General features: G+C 43.4%; 1 protein-coding gene across 6 annotated transcripts in view; it reads right to left on the bottom strand.

Annotated features, from left to right (window-relative positions):
- Gria1 (glutamate ionotropic receptor AMPA type subunit 1) overlaps nt 1-23,397 on the bottom strand; it is a 322,505-nt gene that overhangs the window by 71,457 nt on the left and 227,651 nt on the right. For all 6 annotated transcript variants that reach the window (XM_027427448.2, XM_027427447.2, XM_035447765.1 and 3 more), the window contains one exon: nt 20,576-20,946. In XM_027427448.2, coding sequence (XP_027283249.1) covers nt 20,576-20,946 — 371 coding nt within the window. The remainder of the gene's footprint in view (nt 1-20,575; nt 20,947-23,397) is intronic.

Genomic DNA, 23,397 nt, shown 5'->3' with positions numbered 1-23,397 from the left:
TGTCATCTTAATAGCTATGTGCTTTCCCACAGACTAGGGACTGTCACTTTTCTTTTTGTGCTAGGCCTTTACTGATGGAGGTGGGCTATTTCTAGTTCTGTCAGACAACAGTGAGATGAGCATTCTTCTATGAACATCTGACTATGCTCACACAACTCTTTCCATAAGGCGTGTGTCTATATTCCATATCATTCTCAAATCCTTAATTTTGAAGCCATTTCTAATATTTCCACATCCACCCCACATCTAAAGAACTAAAGCTCAAAGTGTGTCTTCAGCAGCCCCTGGCTGGGACAGCAGGGCCCTCCCCATGCTGACAGTCACCTAAGAGCTATGTTAGAGAATAGAAGCTGGTGTCTCTAAAATGCCTTCATCTCTGCCACCATCTCCCTCACCCTATGTGGTCATGCTGCTCTCACACTTGGTGGGGATGGAACATACTCCCCTCCCCTCCCTCAGAAGAAAGGTTTTTAGACAAGAGTATTGTAAATGCATATATTAATGGAATACTGAGACTAAAGCAAAGTGACTCCCCTTTTTGGAGGAAGGGGGAGAAATCAGAGATCAGGAATGTTGTAGGGACTACTATTGTCAGGAAGATTGCTAGGCTTAGGAGATGGCAGTATGTCAGATATATCCTGGTGTGTCCCATAGATGCAGGCTATAATCTTGGGCATCTACAGCCAGGGAGAGAATCTTTCTGAGCCCTGGGTTTCTCATCTACATTGGTGGGCCAGGTAGAGGAGTCCATAATGACAAGTGCACTAGTTATTGTTTCCATTGCTGGGACAAAACAACTTGAAAAAGGAAGGGTTTGTGGTGCCCATAGTTTGAGGGTACAGCCCATCATGGTGGGGACGGCATGAGGGTGGGAGCTTCAGGCGACCAGTCACAATTCTTCCATCTCAGGAAGCAGAGAGAGGTGAATGCTGGCACTCAGCCTGCTTTCTCCTTTTTTTATGGAGTCCAGGACCCCAGTCCTCATAGGTTTCAATTACTTTCATGAATGCCTTCCGGTCTTAGTGAATATAATCATGCCAATCCCTGGAAGGCATGCCCAGTAGCTTGTCTCTTCAGTGACTAGATCCTATCAAGTTGTCAATTAACAAGTAATAGAACCTAGTATTTCCCAGTGTGTCCAACTCATCATAGATGCAAATGATGAAAACAGCAAAGAGTTTAGTTGGATATTCCCTAAACATTGGGGTAGCTGGATGCATTAGGATGATGAGGGAAATCTGATCTCTGGGTCCTTACAACTCCACTTTGCCCACTTTGCCTCTCATCCCAGGCAATTTCTGAGAGTGTCCCTGTGTTGTCCTGAGTTATCCAGGTGGCTGGTAAGGTCTAGGAAGTCTGTCTCTTCCTTAGATTTTTTCTGCATTAAATGAAAACTATGATCCAGTCCCGAGAAAGCTACTGTAAAATGCTTGTGCTCAATCAAGCTTGTTGGGTGTTTAGAACGAACAGCACCTCCAGATGGTTTTTTGTTTTCTTTGAGACAGGGTCTCACTCTGTCACCCACACTAGTGTTGAACTGTTGATCCTCCTATCTGTGCTTGCCCCAGTCCTGGGATTACAGGCACATATCACCATGCCTTCCTCATGAGTGGTTTTCTGTGAGTCACAGAGAAGATTTCCCAGTCTCTGTCTCCTTAGGGCACAGAGCTGGGTGACTAGAGTACAGAGCTGAAGATTGTAGGATGCCAGCAGAGAGGTTCAAGTGACAATGACAGTTGTAGCAACATGCAGTATTTACTGTATATGAGTCCTGGTGGAGGAAGAACCTGACCTCATCAGGCACTGTGCCATTTAGTCCTGTAACACTTGTGCTTCTGTTCAACTGGTTGAAACAAGCTACAGTCATCTGGAAGAGGGTCTATTAATTAAGGAATTGCCCACAACAGATTAGCCTGCAGAAAAGTCTGTGGGGCATTATCTTGATGAATAATTGGTGTCAGGGTTGGAGGAGCCTGCTGTGGGCATGTCACCCTTGGGCAGATGGTTTCAGGTGTAGGAAAGCAAACTGAGAAAGCCATGGGGGAAAGAACCAGGAAGCAGTACTCCTCCATGGCCTCTGCTTCAGTTCTTGCCCCCGACTTCCCTCAATGATAGGCTACAATGTGGAATGCAAGCTGAAATAAACCCTTTCATTCCCAGGTTGCCTTTGGTCAGTGTTTTATCACAGCAATGGAGAGGTAAACTAGGACAATATCCCAATTAAAGCTGGTTTTATTACTTCTATATTCCAGAAGGGGAAACTGAGGCACAGAGATTTATATTCTAAGTGCACACAGCTAGTAAATTGTAGAGATCATATTAATGTCAAATGGCCCTAACCTGAGGGTTGAGTTTATAAATATCTGTGCAAAGAATAGGCCCAGAGGGGTGTTTAGGGTCATAAGGGGGAAGAGAAACACAGCATTATTAAAGGGGGGAGGTATTGTAGAATATTATTTTAAGTATGTAAAGATGTGTTACACTTGTTTATGCTGCATTTGTTTAATTATGTAAAGATGTGTTGCTGTTTTACCTTGCCTGCCTAAGGCACCTGATTGGTCTAATAAAAAGCTGAATGGTCAATAGTGAGGCAGAGGAAGGATGGGCAGGACTGCTGGGCAGAGAGAATAAGTAGGTGGAGGAATCTAGGCTCAAGAAACAAGAAGGAGATAATGAGGGAGAAGAAGAGGGAGACACTAGCTGGTCAGCCAGCCACACATGGAGTAGGACATACAGAATGAAAGAAAGGTAAAAAGCCCCGAGGCAAAACATAGATGAAGAGAAATAGGTTAATTTAAGTTATAAGAGTTAGTGGGAAAAGCATAAGATAAGGATGAGCATTCATAACTAATAATAAGTCTCTGTGTCATGATTTGGGACTGGCTGGTGACTCAAAAGAAAGCCTGCTACAGAGAGGAGCTGAGTAGGAAGTACAACAGAGGTCCCTCACACAAAAGGCCCTTTAGGAGCACAGTGGCTGAGGCTCTTGGGGAGGATTGTCTTGCTTAGTTGGAACCCTGCAGAAGCCAACACTCAAGAGGAAGCAAGCTTTAGATGAGGCACTCAGACATGCTGGGACCATCAGAGATGGTAAGATCTGTGGACCGACAGAGGTCTGAGATAGTGTCCTTGACAACTTTGTTCCTAGTGCCTGTGATGACACCAGGCCAGCTTCTCCCTCAAGATGTGACTCCAAGCTTGTCCCAGCAGCAACTGCTCTCCTCACTGGGGAGAACCTCTTCTGAGGTCACCAGGGTTGTACATTTGTAGTCATGATCTAGATGTTTGGCTTCTGTGTCTGTGTCCTTGACACTCTCCATTCTGTGTAACTGGGGTTTTATTCACCTTCTATGCCCCTGAAGCAAAGCTAGGGAAGACAGGAGCCATTTTTATGCCATAGTTAGATGGTGGTACCTTGCTGTGAAGCAGATATATAAGGCTCCCTTACAGGAGACTGAACATGCCTTCTCCATCCAGTCAATTAAATGTTTTCTAGTTTTTCTCTATCTGGAATTCAGCACTTCTTTCAGACAAAAACTGGGTTTCTGATCACAGGTACTGTATCTCCAGAGAAGATTCATAAAGAAACAAAGGGTTATATCAAACATGGGCCTGGCAAACTGCTGCCCAGGATACAGAGCAGTGTGACTGGCCCTTTCAGTTCAGTCCCCATCCATGGCCTAATTTTCCCAACATATGAGAAAGAAAATAAAAAACACAGCAATAATAGTTTACACATAGAACCAAAAATGGAGCAGTGTTATTTTTAAAACGATATAAGTTCAATATTGCAAGTCTGTCTAAACGCATTAGCTGCACACCATGTAATCTATGCTAACAAACTCTTCCACAGACCACAAGGCCACTCTGGGCCTGGTTGCATTTGTTAATGTAGATTCTCATAGTTATGACCACCCAGGATGAAACAGGAGCCACCTTCTGTTGCTGACACATGTACCCTCAATTCACCACTGCAACAGATAACTTGACTGTCAAGTTGATTGAGTTATGACCTGTCTATAGGGTTCCCAAGGCACACCTGTAGTGGAATATTATTTTAAGATGAGTCACATTTGTTTATGCTGTGGAAAATTTAATGATGCGAAGATGTATTGCATTCTTTTATGTTGCATTTGTTTAACTCTGTGAAACTGTGTTACTTTGCCTGTCTAGAAGTAACCTTTAGACCTAATTGGTCTAATAGAGAGCTGAATGGTTAATACAAGAGAGAGAGAGAGAGAGAGAGAGAGAGAGAGAGAGAGAGAGAGAGACTGCTGTCAGGCAAAGAAAATAAATATAGAGAAAAGAGAAAGCAAAGAGGATGGAGGAGCAGGATAAGAGGGAGGACTGCAGGGGCAGCCACCCAGCTACACAGAAAGCACAGAGTAGGAAGTAAAGAAAGGCATACAGAAAAAGAGAAAGGTAAAAGCCCAGAGGCAAAATATAGATGGGATAATATAAGCCAAGAAAAGCTGGCTAGAAACAAACCAAGCTAAGACTGGGCATTTATAAGTAAGAAAAAGTCTCTGTATGTGATTTATTTGGGAGCTGAGTTTTGGGTCCTCCAAAGAGCCAAAAGAACAGAGTAAAGAGTAAAAACAGCCAACAACAGACACCTTTGGGTATGTCTGTGAGGGCATTTCCACAGAGGACTGACTAATGGGGACACCCATCCTGGAAGGAGAGGGTCACAAGCTGTTCCCACCATCATGCCTTTGTCATCATGATGACTGGATACTCAAGCTGTAAGCTAAATGAAACCCATCCTCCCTTAGGTTGCTTCCTGTGGGGTATTTGATCACAGCAAGGGAAAAGCAAGGACTACAAGTATGTCTTCCATCTTGTGCTGTCAAACTTACACTCTGTCTTCATTATTTGGGTCAAATCCCGCCCATCCCTGTAAGCTAGACTCCACCTTCATGAAACTGGGGTGATGCCCTTGGGTATCTTCTCATCGGGCTTGCTTCCCACCTCTTTTTTACTGCACCATAAGCCCCAAGGGAGGGAGCTAGTCCACCTTTTTAGTGGTTTGCTGCAGCGTCTGGCCAACCTGCCACGCAACAGGTGCTAAGGACACAGTTTCTCTAGGAATAACGTTCAGAAAACGACCTGTTGTGATTCTGGGGTGGAAAAAAAGTCTCTCCGTCCACTCAACTATCAAACTGTTAACAATAAAATATGATGGTTCACTTTCACAGGTTCCTTGAGTCAGCTTACATCTAACTATGAATGAACAGAAAACACCAGACTGCTGCTGCTGTTGCCTGCTGGTCTATCTAGTCCCCTCTCCCCCACTCCAATTCAATACACCCAATACACAAACGGGAAGCTTAGAGTAGAAAATTACTAACAGCCAGGTTTACATCTGATAAGTTTTGAAGTAAACGGTGTAAAATGTAGAGATGAACACAGGCACCGGTTTTGTTGGGAAGAAGACCGATGTAGGCAACATGGGACAGAGCCAGAGGGTGGGTAAGATAGCGCCCTCCTGATCTCTCAGCCAATGAGGAAGGCGTGGGAGGGGCTGGCTTCAGGCTTTAAAACCTGCTCTCAAGTCAGTGCTGCCTGTCATTCTAGGCTTGCAAAACTCTAAAAGGAACCGCCTTGATCCCACTACTCTAAGCTTCCAGTACTCTTACTATGAACTGAGAAACTTTAAGTATGGAGCTAGGATCTTTGTTTCTCACACCTTCGACCCCCAGAGCTACCTAAAGAGAGGGGCTTTGCCTCGCTCTTACTGAAGGCCGGAACTCCAACTACAGCAGGGAAATTGGGGTTACAGCAGATGCTTCTATTCCCGGTCACAGCATTCATTTGAACATCTCCAGGCCATTGTGAGCACAGGCGAGATGCTGACTCCCTTCTTCTTTGAGTCAGGAGGCTGGTGCAGTTTCTCAGCAGGATACTCAGCCTCTGGCTTTTTCATCCACCAGCAGATTCAGATGGCGAAGTGAGACAGCACTGGGTTGGTGTCTTCTCCACACTCCCACCATGGCGGCAGGGGTGGGGGGACACCTCAAACAGTCCATATATATATCACATCAGTCAAGAAGTTACAATCACATCACCTGTGCCAATCTTACACGCTGGTGTTCCTGTTTGATGGTGAGAGGGAGGCAGTTGAAGGGGGATTTGCTCTTGGGAGTCAATTCATTTCATGTGCTCTTCCTCATTTCCAAGAAAAGGCCAGGGCCTCTTCCTTTACTGGCCACGGGTGATGTTTCTGTGTCTACGGCCACATTTATCTAGCAGAGACAGACCCTGGGGTTCAAGTTTATGGCTGCTATCTGGCACCCTTTCTAGCTACCTCATAGACTTTGTTTTCTGAATTTATAAGCTCATCTCCACTGAGCAGAATCTGGGTTCCATGGTTTTCTATTTGGGAAGTAGAAAGAGGCTTTGTGAAGCATACAGAGAGTATCCTGTCTGACTGCAGAACCTCTGGGTTCAGACATCGGAGGACCTGTATTTGGAGGAGCCGACCCCTTAACCGCAGTCCGGCGACCTACATTGTGGACCACACATTTCTTCATTTCTGTCCATGGAGCCCCGTGACAATGTCCTTTGCAGTAATTAACCTGGAAGCTTCTGCAGGGCCTGTGGGTTCAACATGAGACAGATCTTGCTGTCTCAGGCTGTTTCTATCAACCCCTTGCTTTCCTGTCTGTTTCCCAACACTCCAGTGACCTCAGGATGAACAAGAGAAATGGACTTGTAAGATTCTGTCTGTCAGAGAAGGAGGGAGATGAGGAGATGGAAAGAGGAGGTTTTTCCCATCTCTCCTTGCTGGTGGCCAACTGGTTGCTATGGAGTTAGCATGGAAACACAATGGTCAGGCTGTTATTGGTTGTCTTCATGGCTTTCCTACTTGGCCACTCTGTTCCCATGGTGAGTCATTTGCAGGGCCCCCAACAAGCAAATGTGCTGGAGGGAGGGAATGTATGATATGGGGTTCTGGGACATCCCTAAAGTGCCATTACTCCACCGCCTGCGACTTTTCCCTGACTGTAATTATCTTCATCAGGTGGAGATAATTAGTGCCCATGCTGAGATGGTGTATGGTCAGAATAAAGGGGAGCATTCTGAGGGTTGAATGATAACTTCTCATTTTCCTCTATCCCCCAGGACTCTCTTCTCCTTAGCTAAGCTCACTTGAACCCATAGGGTCCATGGGGGTGGGGAGGCTGAGAATAGAGCTGCAGGCAGAGGGACCTGGGGTTCAGACTGTGTGTGTGTGTGTGTGTGTGTGTGTGTGTGTGTGTGTGTGTGTGTGAATGCTGTGAGCATCACAGGCCATTGGCACTTCCTGTATTTGTGGCATACCTGTTGGATAACATACCATGTCAAAAACAACTTTCTGGAGAGGGGACTTAGTTTGAATCACAGTTCTAGGGTATGGTCCACCGTGATGGGGAATGTACAGCAGGGAAACTGAGCAGTTCACACTGAACTCCATCAGAAAGCAGAGAGTGATAGATGCTGCTAAGTTCACTTTCTCCTTTTATTTTATTCAGTCCAGGATTCCAGCTCAGGGAATAGTGCCATCCACTATGGGTGGGCATCCCATCTCTATTACCCTATTCAAGATGCCCCACAGGCATGGCCAGGGGCCATCTCCTAAATTATTCTAGAGTTCATCAAGTTGATGATTGAGATAAACCCTTATACTGACTTAGAAGAAAAACAAATATACTACAAAACCCCTCAGAAACTCCCTCCTTCTCTGACTTCATAGTACCTCCTTATGAGACTGGGGAAGAGAGAGTCCTAAGAACCTGTCCAGGGCTAACTGCCTCTGAAGCTGGCCCTCCACAGTTTCTGAACACCCTTTCCTTCTTGTGCTCATCTCTGCATCCTCCATCTTCCCACTCCATCGTCAGCTCCTGTCAATCCTGGGCAGTCTGTATCCATGACCACAACCCTTATAATTTTTATCACCATCATTTCCCCTGGACAGCTGGGAAAGCCTCTGGCTTGGTCCTTCTGTGTCTGCCCCAGCCTCTTCTCTGCCCCAGTTCATTTCCTTCATAGCTCCCCAGATGGTATTTTAGTATGCAAATCAACCTTTCTCTTGCTTAATGCCCCCTAACAGACTGGCTATCCATTGATCTAGAGTAAAACCCCACATGGATACCATGGCCACAGGGTCCTCTGCCATCTGGCCTTGGCCCACCTCTTCAATGCTCCCTCACACCCCTGTCCTCTTCATTTATCATAAGCCAGAGGCACAAACTGCTCCCTCAGACCTTGGGAGCCCTAAGGCAGGAAGCCTTTCTCCAAGTGTTTGCACTTGGCTATCATATCTCTCAGCTCTGTGCAGGCTGGCGCCTGCTTCCTGAGCAGGTCTTCAGAGAAACTGTCTCCAGACACTTTAATTCCATGTCCTTTAGAACTCAACTTTAGCAAACTTATTGCTGTTGTTGTGTGTGCCATGTATCTTTGTGTGCATACATGCCTGTGGTACATGTATGTTCTTCATGTGTGCATACAAGTGTGTGTATGCATGTATGTGTGGTGTATGCCTGTGTTTGTGTCTGTGTGAGGTATATACCTGTGCTTACATGCCTGTGTCTCTGTGAGCATGCATGTGTGTGCTGTGCATGGGTGTGTGTATGTGTGCTTCCATGTGTTTATGCCTGTGCAGACATGCTACTGTGTGTGGTGTGCCTGGATGTGTGTACATGTATGTACATTTGTGTGGTGAATGCCTGTGTGTGAAATGCATGTGTGTATGCTTTGGGGGCATGTGCCTTGTGTGTGTGGTGTATGCCTCTGTGTATGTGCACATGCTGATATAGGTCTGCTTGCAGGTATGTATGGGTGCAGAGGTTGACATCAGATGTCTTCTTCAATGACTTTTCTACCTTACTTTTGAGACAGGGTCTCTCAATAAACCTGGAGCTCACAGTCTCAACTAGACTGCCTGGCCAGAAAACTCAAAGGATCTCTGCCCCCATTGTCAGGGTTGTAGGCTTGGGCTGTTTTGCCTGGATTTTTCAATGTTGGTAATAAGAATCTGAACTTAGGTCCTCATTCTTGGGCAGCAAACATATTGCCCACTGAGCCAACTCCCCATCCCCTGCTTTATGTTTTTGAGACAAGGTCTAACTCTTTAGCCCTGACTTCCCTGAGGAAAAAAAAAATGCCCAGGGTGGCTTTGAACTCAAGGAAATCACCCAGCCTCAGTGTCCCAACTGCTGGGAATACAGGTGTGTGTCACTATGCCCAGGTAACAGAAGGCTCATTTTGTTTATGAGACACAAGGGTTTACATGGTGCTTGTGTGTGTGTGTGTGTGTGTGTGTGTGTGTGTGTGTGTGTGTGTGTGTCTGTCTGTCTGTCTGCCTGCCTGTCTGTGTTATATCTACCATCCTTGTTTAATGTTTTGTCTTATATCTGTGGGCTACAAGTTTCTTGAAACCAGGGATCCTAGCCACAGGCTCTATCATCACTGTGGCTTCATGTCTTCAGTCTGTCAGATAAATGAATGCTGCTGTCTGAAAATAGGGGTGAAAAGATACACAAAGGAGAGTGGGAAGAACTAAATATAAATTTTGTCTGTGATGATTTGTTTTTTCTTCAATATATTCTTTCTCAAAAATTGTTCTATGTGGGAAAAAGAAATCTAAAATATCTATTAAATAGATCTTAGGTGTAGGTCACACCAGTCAGAAGAACAGATGAATGATCTGCTTGTCTGCTGAACTGCCCCATCCCTCAGATTCTGTTCCCAAAGACACATTCCACTGACAACTCCCATCCTGCCCCACTGACATCCTTCCCACTGCTGTGCCCAGGTCCAAACTTGGACAGGCTTCTGCTGCCCATGAGCAGACCATGCTTGTGAGAAGAACTGGTTCAGGCCAAGCAAGCCAGAAAAACAGATAGGCAAACTCAGGCAGAGACTCCCTGCTGGACCAGAGACCACACTGGTTGCCCAAACCACACAAAGGAGCCCTACCAGTGAACCTCTTCCATTCATTCAGTGCTCCCAATTCCCCTTCCCTTCCTCATCACTTTATCCCATCCCCCAACTCAGGCAAAGACCCTCTGCTGCACCAAAGGCCAGGATAGTCACCAGAAGTCCAGCCACAACTTGGACAGAGACTTCCTACTGGATCAGAGGCCACACCAGCTGCCAGAAATCCAGGCCATAAAGACCAGAACACCAATGAGGAAACAGAAATTAAGGAAAAAACATACCCATCCAACAAAGACGAACTCAGAAATCAGCACATAGACCTATAATCATCCCAAACCCAGATGTCTAAATGCCAGTGTAAAAACAAAATCAATAACAGAAAAGACAATATGGTACCACCAGAGCTCACTAGTCTATGACACCAAGGCCTAAACAATCCTACACAGCTGAAGCACAAAAAATGACCTTAAAACCAACTTTATGAAGATGATAGAGGACCCAAAAGAGGAAATGAAAAACAATCCCTTATAGAAATCAAGGAACAGTCAAACAAAAATTGAGGAAATCAATAAATCTCTTAAAGAATGCCAAAAAAAATCCAAGAAAAAAACAAATAGGTGAAGGAAACTGATCAAGACCTGAAAATGGAAATAGAAGCAATGAAGAAAACATCAACTGAGGGAATTCTGGGAATGGAAAATCTAGGTAAGTGAACAGGAACTAGAGATGCAAGCATCACCAACAGAATATAAGAAGTGGAAGAGAGGATCTCAGGCATTGAAGATACAATAGAAGAAATAGAGTCATTGGTCAAAGAAAATGTTAAATCTAAAAAAATTCCTAACACAAACATACAGGAAATCTGGGACACCATGAAAAGACAAAACCTAAGAATAACAGGAATAGAAGAAGGAGAGAAAGATCTCAGATCAAAAACCGAGAAAAGAATATTTAACAGAATCATAGAAGAAAAATTTCCTAATCTAAAAAGGACAATCTAAAGGTACAAAAAGCTTACAGAACACCAAATAGATTGGATCAGAAAAGAAAGTCCCCTCACCACATAATAATCAAACCACTAAATATACAGAACAAAGAAAGAATATTAAAACCTGTAAGGGAAAAAGAGCAAGTAACATATAAAGGCAGACCTATTAGAATTACTCCTGACTTCTCAAAGGAGACTCAAAAAGCCAGAAGCCCTGGACAGATGTTTTGCAGCCAGCCCAGACTACTATAACCAGCAAGAGTTTTCACCATAGATGGAGAAAACAAGATATTTCATTACAAAGTCAAATTTAAACAATATTTAACCCATAAATCCAGCTCTACATAAGGTACTAGAAGGAAAACTCTAATCCAAGGAGGTTAACTACACCTAGGAAAACACAGATAATAAATGTTCTCACATCAGCAAAACCAAAAGAAGGGAATACACACACACAAACCACCACCAACAAAGTAACAGGAACTAATAGTCATTGGTTATTAATATCTCTAAATAACAATGGACTTAATTCTCCAATAAAAAGACTCAGGCTAACATAGTATATATTAAAAGAGATCCATCCTTCTCCTGCATACAAGCAACACACCTCAACATCAGAGACAGCCATTACCTCAGAGTAAAGGATTAGAAAAAGATTTTCCAAGCACATGAACACAAGAAACAAGCTGGTGTAGCTATTCTAATATATAAAAAAATAGACTTTAAACAAAAAAATCAAAATAGATGGAGAAGAACATTTCATTCTCACCAAAATCACATCTTAATTCTTAACATATATACCCCAAATGCAAAGGCACCTGCATTTATAAAAGAAACATTACTAGAGACTAAATAGCTCATTGAACCTCACACATAAATAGTGGGAAAATTCAATACCCCACTCTCACCAATGGACAGGTCATCCAGACAAAAACTAAACAGAGAAATAATGGAGCTAATGAAGTTATGAATCAAATGGACCTAACAAATATCTATTGAACATTTCACCCAAACACAAAAGGATATACCTTTTTCTCAGCACCTCATGGAACATTCTCCAAAACTGATGACATATTCAGTCACAAAACAAGTCTGAACAGATATAACAAAATTGATATAACCTGTATCCCACAAGAGCACCATGGATTAAAGCTGGATTTCAACAACAACAGAAACAACAGAAAACCCACAAACTCATGGAAACCAAACAAATCCCTATTGAATGTCTACTGGGTCAAGGCAGAAATGAAGAAAGAAATTAAAGACTTCCTGGAATTTAATGAAAATGAATGCACAACATACCCAAACTTATGGAACACAATGAAAGCAGTATTAAGAGGAAAGTTCTATCTCAAAAAACAAAACAAAAAAGAGGAAAGTTCACAGCACTAAGTGCTTTTATAAAGAAATTGGAGAGATCTCATACTAGCAACTTAGCAGCACACCTGAAAGCACTAGAACAAAAAGAAGCAAATACATCCAAGACGAGTAGACAGCAGGAAATAATCAAACCGAGGGCTGAAGTCAATAAAATAGAAAAAGAGAACAATACAATGAATTAATGAAACAAAGAATTGATTCTTGGAGAAAATCAACAAGATAAACAAACGCTTATCCAAAACTAACTAAAAGACACACAGAGAGAATATTCAAATTAACAAAATCAAAAATGAAAAGAGGGACATAACAACAGAAACCAAGGAAATCCAAAGAATCGTTAGGTCATACTTCAAAAAACTGTACTAAGAGAATTGGAAAATCTAAAAGAAATGGATAATTTTAGTGAAATATAGATATCACTTACCAAAATTAAATCAAGATCAGCTAAACAATTTAAACAGACCTATAACCCCTAAGGAAATAGAAGCCATCATTAAAAGCCTCCAAACCAAAAAATCCAGGAGGTTTTAGTGCAGAATTCTACCAGACTCCCAAAGAAGAAATAATACCAGTAAACCTCAAATTATCCCATAAAATAGAAACAAAAGGAACATTGTCAAATTCATTTTATGAGGTCACAGTCACCCTGATACTCAAACCATACAAAGATTAAACAAAGAAAGAGGATTACAGACCAATTCCTTCATGAACATTGATGCAAAAATACTCATTAAAATACTCAAAAACAGAATCCAAGAACACATTAAAAAATCATCTACCACAATCAAGTAGGCTTCATTCCAGAGATTCAGGGATGGTTCAACATATTAAAATCTGTCAATATAATCCACCATATAAATACACTGAAAGAAAATAAAAGCAGGATCATCTCATTAGATGCTAAAAAAAGACTTTCACAAAATCTAACACCCCTTTATGATGAAAGTCTTGGAGAGATCAGGGATACAAGGGACATACCTAAACATAATAAAGGCAATATACATCAAGCCTGTAGACAGCATCAAATTAAATGGAGAGAAACTCAAGGCAATGCCACTAAAATGAAGAACAAGCCTAGGCTGCCCACTCTTTCCATCTCTATTCAATATAGTACTTGAAGTTTTAGCTAGAGCAATAAGATACTAAAGGAGATAAAGAGGATACAAATTAGAAAAGAAGTCAAAGTATCACTATTTGCAGATGATATGATAATATACATAAATGGCCCCCCAAAATTCTACCACAGAACTCCTAGAGCTGATAAACACCTTCAACAATGTGGCAGAATACAAGTCTAAATAAAGAAAAAAAAAGTAGCCCTTCTATATACAAATGACAAATGGGCTAAGAAAGAAATCAGGGAAACAGCACCCTTTACAATAGCTACAAATAATATAAGATATTTTGGGGGTAACTCTAACCTAAGCAAATGAAAGGTCTGTATGTTAAAACTTTCAAGTCTTTGAAGTAGGAAATTGAAGAAGTTATCAAAAGATGGAAAGATATTCTATGCTCATAAATCAGTAGGATTAACAGTAAAAATGGCCATCCATTTAGCCATCCAAAAGCAATCTACAGATTCAATGCACTCTCAAAATTACAACACAATTCTTTGAAGACATTGAAAGAGCAATACTTTACTTCATATGAAAAAACAAACAAACAAACAAACAGGATAGCTAAAACAATCCTATACAATGTAAGAACTTCTGGAAGTATCATGATCCCTGATTTCAAACTGTACTACAGAGCTGTAATAATAAAAATGGCTTGGTATTGGCATAATTACAGACATGTTGATCAATGGATTTGAATCAAAGACCCAGACATAAATCCACACACCTATGGACACCTCATTTTTGATAAAGAAGGCAGAAATATACAATGGAAAAAAGAAAGCATCTTCAATAAATGATGCTGTTCTAACTGGAGATTGGTATGTAAAAAGAATGCAAATAGATTTATATTCATCATCCTGCACAAAACTCAAGTCCAGATGTATCAAAGACCTCAACATAAAACCAGCTACACTGAACCTGATAGAAGAGATACAACTTCCTGAACAGAATACCAATAGTGTAGGCACTAAGATCAACAATTAATAAATGGGATCTATGAAGCTGATAAGTTTCTGTAAGGCAAAAGATTCTGTCAATAGAACAAATGGAAGCTCACAGAATGAGAAATACTTGCACCAACTCAACATTAGACAGAGAGCTAATATCCAAACTATATAAAAAACTCAAAGAGACTAGGCATCAACAAACCAAATAATCCAGTTAAAAATGGGATAGAGATATCAACAGAGAATTCTCAACAGAAAAATTTTAAATGGCCAAGAAACACTTAAAGAAATGTTCAACATCCTTAGCCATCATGGGACTCCAAATCAAAAAGACTTTGAGATTTCATCTTACATCTGTCAGAATGGCTAATATCAAAAACAATGACAGCTCATGCTGGAGAGGATGTGGAGCAAGGGGGACACATCTCTATTTCTGGTGGAAGTGCAGCTGTACAGCCACTTTAAAAATAAATATGGTGGATTTTCAGAAAATTGGGAATTGATTTACCTCAAGACCCAGCTATTCCACTCCTGGGCATATACCCAAAGAATGCTCTATTATATTACAAGGACACTTGCTTAACTATGCTCATAGCTGCTTTATTCATAATAGACAGAAACTGGGGACAACTTAGATGTCCCTCAACTGAAGAATCGACAAAGAAAATGTGGTACATTTACACAGTGCAGTATTACTCAGCTGTTAAAAACACCGATGTCATGAAATTTGCAGGTGAATGGATGGAACTAGAAAAAAAAATCAACCTGAGTGAAAGACAAAAATGGTATGTACTCACTTATAAGTGTGTGTTAGCTCTAAAGTAAAAGATAATCATGCTTCAGTCCATAGACCCAGAGAGGCTAAGTAATAAGGAAGGCTTAAGAGGGATACAAAGATCTCCCTGGGAAAGGGATATAGAATAGATTTTGAGGGAGGACTGGATTTAGGTGGGGTTGGGAACAGGAGGGATCAGGTGTGGGGGCAGGAGGGAGAAAATACTGAGAGAAGCGATGAATTTGGGGGCATTTCTGGGGTAAGGTGGAAACCTAGAGAGATGGGACCCATAAATGGGAGTCCATTCTATCTTGCCAGGAGTTCAGAGAGCACAAATCACTCTTATTGTCCTTAAGACATTAGCTTAATGGCTTCAGGATGCCCTGGCCTTGGTGGTGAATGGCTCCCATCTAAATAACAATAGACTTGGGCCCAGGCAAGTTTACTCTAACCCTGAAGGCCTGGTGATAAGTTCAGCTACACAGTGTCTAAAGGCCAAGTAGTACAGTAGTGCAGCTTTAGGATTAAGGGAAGTGATTGCTATTTGCCCTTTATACATGATAATAGAAATCTTCTGCCATTGTCCCCACCTTTGGTTGATTACTTAAGATGACGTATGATGTATGAATAAACTGAGGCACATTCAGTATAGACTGAAACTGCCCTTCTGATGCTACTCTGTGTCTCTGACTCTTAACTTTCTTAGCTAGTCTTTACCTCATCTACACACCCCCACTCAGGAATGGACCCGGGGATGATTGACTGGTCCTGACTGCAGCCCCACAATCACCAGTCCAAGACACTAGTGCAATGGAAATTCCATGGAATCTATGAGAGTAACGTAGCAAAAACTCCTACTAATGGGGGACAGGGAGCCTAAACTGGCCATCCTCTGTAACCAGGCAAAGCCTCAAGTGGAGGGATTGGGACACCAACCCTGCCACAAAACCTTTTGACCTGTAGTTTGTCCTGCCTACAGAGTGTTCTGGGACTAGAGCCTAGCAGAATCCTCTCTAAAGAGAACGGAGAGACTTCATCCAGCAACCTATTGGAGAAGATGCAAAGTCCTACAGCCACACATTAGGTGAAGTTTAGGGTGTCCTGTGGAGGAGGCCGAGGACAGGAGGAGCTAGAAGGGTCAGTGACATCATGAACACATGGCCCATAGAATCAAGTGACTGGGACTCATGGGGACTCAAAGAGATCAGGGAGCCTGTAGGGGTCTGACCTAGGTCCCCTGCACTTATGTTATGTCTGAGTAGCTTAGTATTCTTGTAAGATTCCTAAAACTGGGAGCAGGGGCTGTCTCAGACTCTTTTGCCTGATTGAAGAACCCTTTTCTTCCTACTGGGTTGCCTTGTCCAGCCTTGATGTGATGGTATGTACTTGTTACGCTGTGTCTGGTTGATGCCTCTGGGAGGCCTGTTCTTTTCTGAGGGGAGGCAGGGGTGTGTGGGGAAACAACAACAACAGACCTTTGGGCACAAGAAATAGGCTTATTAAGTTTATCCTTAGCTCCTAATATCACCACCAAACAACTGAAATACATACAGCATGATTGTGATCACAGCTAAGGTGATTCTTAGTCTGTAATGTCAAAGCTCTTAAACCTTCAGCTTGTGTGAACATTTCAAAGGAAAGGGGAGGAATCATGGGAACATTTTGGTTCTATTTGTGGGCAGACAAGACTGAAAGTGCTCCTGCTAGATATTACCGTGTGTCTGTGGTGCTACTATGGAAAGCAACAACTGTAGCTATCCTCTACAGTCCTGAGAGCTGGTTCTCCAATGACCCCTGCTCTACTCCAGCAGCCACGAAGCCTCAACTCTTGTTTTCCTAGCCTCTTTTGACTTTATAAGAACCCACAGGGCCACTGTGGGTGGGGGAGTGACAATTTTGTTAAGCTTTTGCCTTCTTGATCTGAGGATGTACTTATGCCTGGGAACATGGTTCCCTGTCTCTGTCTCTTGATGGATGCAATGTCTGGGAGTTGCCAGCTTGTGAACAATATGCACAGGCCGAGAGAAAAGGCGGAAGGGCGAGTCCTGGTTGATTCCCAGGTTTCTTAGGGTAGAGAAAAGAAACCAGGGGTATGTTCACATTACTGTGAGAGGTATTTCTGTGAGTTACTATGGGGTCATAGTTAGTTGGGTTTTGGTTACTAGACATTAATTACTTTGAAGATATTATAAGATATAATTTTTGAGGGGCACATTGGGATCTCATGTTTTTGTTTTTGAGACAAGTTTTCATGTATCCTAGGCTGGCCTTGAACTCTAAATGTTGTAGAGATGCCTCTGAACGTTCAATCCTACTGCTTCCACCTCCACAGTGCTGGGCTTATAGGCATGCACCACTGGGGTAGAACCCTAGGAAAGTGTTCTACTGACTGAGCTCCTTCCCAAGCACAAAATAACCATCTATATATAACTCAAGTACACATGTTTTGATGGATTCTAGTTCTCCATATCCTGAGTTAGTGAGCTTAGGATACATTCTTTAAATAAGAACAATGGAGTGTAGCTCATCTGGAAGGATGCCTGACAATAAGAACAACCATGAACCTTGACTGTTCCACCCAGTTCTGTGTTTGTCAGCATCACACCAGGGCACAGGGAATTTGTCATTGCCCCGAATTGTCGGCTTGGCCTCTCTCCAAGTCACTGTCTTAGCATCCTTGCCTTTATGTCTGGGTCAGATGAAATACACCCATTTCCTGTTTAATTTGCATTTCCAAGAACCATTATGACACATACCCATAGAGAGGTTATTAAACTCTGTGATCTGCTGAAGCATCTTTGAGAAGGGAGAGCTTACTGAGATGGATACAGCTCTTAGGGTGGTAGTTCATTCCCGTGTGGATCAGATGGTGTCATCCAGCCACACGTTCTTCCTCTCACCTCCTGTGGGGAGGAGTCTCAGAGTGCAGATGTTGCATCTCTGGGCTGAATTACTGGTTATTTTTGCTTTGTGTCTGGATTTCTCCAAAAGAGAGCACCAGGCTGGCAAAGCAACACGAGCAGTGGCAAGTAATTAGCCAAAACCCAATGTATAAAATCCAAGAAAATCACGTCTGCTTTATGGTTGTCTTATTGGCAGCTAGGTCTTGCAGTGACACTGAACGGAGAAGCTGTGCTTTCCCTGTCACACATGAGAAGCACAAACAATGACTGAGTGATGTTGCTTGATTAAGATGAGGAGGAGGATGGTGGCTTGGTGTTGGTTTCTAAGACACTCCAGTGGGTCCCTCAAAAGCCACAAGAATGCAGTCTGTACATCCCATGGTCCATAGATCACAGACACTCTCAGGGGATGCCAAAGTCATAGGAGTGAAGCGGGTCAGGAAGGGCAGTGGCGAGCCGGCAAATACATAGGTCACTGCCATTCTGTTTGGGACAACCATTGCCAAACTTGCACAGATTAAAACAAAGCTGTACCTGACAGAGGATTCAGTTTGTGAACTATGCACTTGAGACCCTGGAAAGTTGTAAAAACACTGGGAGCCAGACCACAAGGCTGCTGGTGAGAGGCAAGTGCCTGCTCCTAATGGAAGTGACAGCAGAGCAAGCTCACACTGTGTGTGTGTTACCATGTTTGTACGTTACACCAACGCATCCAGAGCTAACTCTTCCCACTGTTTACCCAGTGGCTGGATTTATCTTTAAGCAAGCCCTTCCCCTGCTTGGTTTCTTCTGTCTTTGCCTTGTGTTTGCCAGTATTGGCTGAGTATCCAGTCTCACACCTTCTCTCCCACGTCACCCCACCCCCTCCGACTGTCTTCTTATTTAAAGAAAAACAAGATTAAAATGGTGAACCGTGAGGCTTTCCAAATTATAAGGCAGACAAAGTAAGTCCTGGGGGAGGCTGGCTAGGAAGCCATTACTCCTCCGCCATTAGGAACATCAGTTCTCATTCACACTCAAATGCAAATTGTAGATGGAGGTACATATGCCTCTCGACACTTCCATGAGGGCTGAAATTTATGCACTTATACTTCAGTAGACCCATGGAGGCCAAAGTCCAAGTCATGCTTCTTTGCTTGATTTTGAGATGTGGTCATCTACAAGGGAGTGACCATTGGGGAGAGAGAAGAGAGAGAGAGAGAGAGAGAGAGAGAGAGAGAGAGAGAGAGAGAGAGAGAGTTCACAGACATTAGCCAAGGGAATAGAACACACAGCAATGCTGCCTTCCTCGACAGGTCAGCTGGAGGAGGGTGTGTCACAAACATTCTAGAATGTAGCCAAAGGAACACTATACATCAAAACAAGACACTAGTGAACCTGGCTATTGGCTGCAGTTGGTAGTTTTCTCCTTTTTCCTTTATACATTACTCTGGCTCTACTTTCCCTAAAATAAATTGTATGAGCAAGTCTAATACACAAAACAGTCAGAAGTGGGGGCACTGGTCTTTTGTATATATGAACCACAAAAAGCAATTTAATAGTGCCACTAGAATTAGAGTTCTCCTCTTTTAAAAAATCAGAACCAGAAAAAGAAGAGTCCTTCCCCATTGATGGGGGAACCTGAGTCCTTCTGGGTAAAGTGACTTGGCCAAGGCTACACAGAGGGGCCATGTGCTGGATTCAGTGCTCCATTAGGCAGGGACAGCACTCAGGTCTGCCACCAGAGCAGTGTTGCCTTGGCAACTTTGTGAGAAGAGGGTCATGGGAGTCCCAATCTGGTGTGAGTGTTCATTTACAGGGTGTCTCCCTGCTAGGACAGTGGTAGGTGCTCAGGTACTGTTGGTTGTACCAAACCGTCTGTCATTCTTCGTCTGTACTTTTCGTCCAGAGAACATCAAGACAGCATTCCAATCAGGCAGCAGAGAGCTGACCCAACCACAGAAACATCCAGAATAACCCACAACATGCAATGGATAGTTGACTGAAACAATAGTAGAAACACAGATGCAATGACATCTGGGAAGAATTCTCAGAGAGAGAGAGAGAGAGAGAGAGAGAGAGAGAGAGAGAGAGAGAGAGAGACACACAGAGAGAAGAAGGGAGAGAGAATGTGTGTGTGTGTGTGTGTGTGTGTGTGTGTGTGTGTGTGTGTGTGTGTGTGTACCATGTGCACATGTATGTGGAAGGAAGAGGTTAATTCAGTGCCACTCCTCCTCAGGAACCACCAAACCTGTTTTCTGAGGCAGGGTCTCTCAGGGGGACAGGAGACTCACTGATCTAGGTTGGCCAGACAGTAAGCCCAGAGATTCTCCATTCCTGCTTCCTCAGTCCTAGGATTACAAGTGGATACCATCACTTACAGGTTTGTTTGTTTTTTTTTAACATGGGTTCTAGGGATCAAACTCAGATCCTCATATTTTCACAGCAAACACTTTACCAACTGACTATTTCCCCAGCCCTAATTCCCACCTCTCAAGTTTCTAATAGTTTTCATCTCAAGAGCATTAAAGATTGATGAAAGGAGCTGAGAAAAGCCAACTGACCTGGGAGAAATGTCACATCCTTGCTGCATGAAGGCCCCCAGAGAGAACCATAGGCTGTTGAATATGCCAAACTCATTCGACTGGTCACTGGTTGTCTGATCTCGTCCCTCTTCAAACTCTTCACTGTGCCATTCATAGGGGCTGAAACGGCTGACCAGGAAGAGGACGACGCTTACTCCGATGTAGGCAAACACAATACACATCCAGATCTCATAGGCCAAAGGGTCAAGAAAGGAGAAGACACCAGGCTTGGACTTCTGTGGCTTCTTGATCATGATGGAGATTCCCAAACTCATGAATGGCTTGGAGAAGTCAATGACCTCCTCCCGGACCAAGGTGATGGTCAAGGGGGCAACTGCCACATCTGCTCTCTGAAAGGATCAAATCAAAATCAAATCAGGTTCAGCTGAGGTCAGCAGCTCCTTCTCTTGTCTCTGTCTTCTCTCTGTGTGTATCTTCTCTCTCTCTCTCTCTCTCTCTCTCTCTCTCTCTCTCTCTCTCTCTCTCTCCCTCCCTCCCTCCTTCCCTCTCTCTCTGTTCATAGGGAGGCCAGAGGTTGATATCAGTTGTCTTCATTGTATAACTACTTTCCACCTTGTTTTGGAAGACAGGGTTTCTCACTAAACTTGGACCTCACTGATTGGTTAGATTGGCTGGCCAGTTGAGCTCCTGCTGCCCTCTGTTTTTGCATCCCCTCCTCAGTGCTGGGATTCAGGCATGCCCTACAGCATTTAGATGCTAGGAATCCAAACTCAGGTCTTCATGCTTGCTTAGCACATGCCACTGAATCCTCTTCCCAGCTCTTGTTTCCACCTTTACTGTGAATATTTTTTTATCTTAAAGGATGTGGAAATGGTATATAGGACCTTGTTATGTCAGAATGCTCAGACACTGAGAAGTGTTTCTGAGAAATGGACCACAGCTTGCTACTTGATAGAGGAGTGCATTTCATTATCAGACAGCTCTACTTGCTGGAGATGCCATCTCCCTCCTTCAAGAAAGAGGCTGCAGCTTGTGTTTATTTGGGGTCCAGACTTCCTGCTTGTGTTCTGAGACCCCTCCAGGCCTGCTGCCCTGCCTGATTACCTGAGGAAGCAGACAGAATACTTATGCAGTGCACTCTACTCCCAGTCCTGAGAGTTACCCGGGGATGCTCCAGACCCCATGGGCTTAGTGAGAATTAGCCCCAGAGCTGGAGCCAGAGCAGAGTGGCACAAGGGGTGACCCCAGAGGCTGCCATTTGTGTCCCTCGATTTAGGGCTTACACTAGGCTCCCTGGAAATGTGTCAATACATTCCTTTATCTCCAAGAACACAAGACATTTGTTTTGTTTGCTTAAGCCAGTTTGCATTGGATTTCTTTTACCCACAACCAAGATTATCCTGGCTAACGAGATGGTGACGGCAAATTGAACCTGATAAACATTTATGGAACAATTATGTGTAAGCTCTAGGATGGAAGCTGGAGGTAAACTATGCCCCCATCCCCACATTCAAGCTTTTAGAAGAGATTATCATAACACACACCCACATGCATACATATACACAGGGCCCACTATCAAGTCTCTGAGCCATGCAGGACACTGCAGAAGGGGGAGGGGTACACCAAGCTGGGAGGGGATTGCAAGCATGCAAGAGGTGACATGTTAATGTAACTTTGAAGAAAGGGAGAACTTTGCATGTTGCTCTGGTAGGGAACATTATTCCAGGAGGAAGGAATCATGTGAGGGAGGGCCCTGGTAGCGACAAAATCAAGGCAGCTGTTAATTTTTCTTCTTTCCAAGGAAGACTGCTAAAAGATACACAAGTATTCATTATTTGAATGTCAAATCTAGTCTGTTGGTAAGCAAGGAAGAGTGCCAGGCATGTTCATCTGTCCTTGGGCAGTGCTGGGACACACCACCACGGCTTGGGTATAGCAAAAGGGGGCAAGAATCACAGGAAATTGTCTGGGTGAGACAATTTAAGAGCTGGACTCTGTGGGGCAAGCACTCCCCACCACAGGCCTGCAGCAAATACTCCTCATCCTTTTTAGGGAGCTGACCTTGGAGGAGTTAAGTGGCTTACAGGAGCCATGCAGTTCAGAGAATGGCAGAGCTGGAACCCAACCCTAGGAGTCTACAGATATTACTCTTTCTGCTACAGCCATGGGAAGACAAGAAGATGCCCACAAATAAGGCCCAAAGGTACATCTAGGAGACTCATCTGCAGCAGTACACCTGCCCCTTCTTTCACTGAGAATGCCCCTGGCTCATCTCTCAGTACCTCTTAGCTTCGAAGCCTAGGGTTTGAGTGGAATGATGTCTACATAAGTGGGCGCTCTAGTGATGGACAAAAGACAGAACTTTGGGTTATGATTACTGTTATTGACTGTGTTTACTTCAACAAATCAGCTACTCCCTCAAAGCCTCTGTATCCTCCTCTACAAAGTGTAGACTTATCTACCTTACAGGGCTGAGATGAATGCATGTTAGAGGATGAGTGCAGTAATTAGCATGACACGGGACACCCGAGGGGATGTGAACTAGTTACCACTGTGGGCAAGAACCAGGGGCAGAGGAGACTCGTAGATTCCAAGCAGTCACTACTTTCATAGAGCAGGAAGCTTGGTGGCCTGTGAGTTGGTTTTTTCCTTCTTTTTTTTTTTAAACCTCATTGGTGGTTTGTGGTTGTTAGATATTTCCCACAAATCCCTTATTTTTTCCTCAGGGGAATAAAATGAGAAAGATGAACTCAAGATAAAGGTAAATCATTTTATGCTTAACATGGCTTCCCTGGGAATCAGTTTTCACAGGTAGAGACACAGGTGTAATGGATAGGACA

This window comes from Cricetulus griseus, chromosome 7 (assembly GCF_003668045.3).
Source record: "Cricetulus griseus strain 17A/GY chromosome 7, alternate assembly CriGri-PICRH-1.0, whole genome shotgun sequence".
NCBI classification, from domain to species: Eukaryota; Metazoa; Chordata; class Mammalia; order Rodentia; family Cricetidae; genus Cricetulus; species Cricetulus griseus.
The sequence above is the reverse complement of the archived record's forward strand: the minus strand, read 5'-3'. Positions and strand labels throughout refer to the sequence as shown.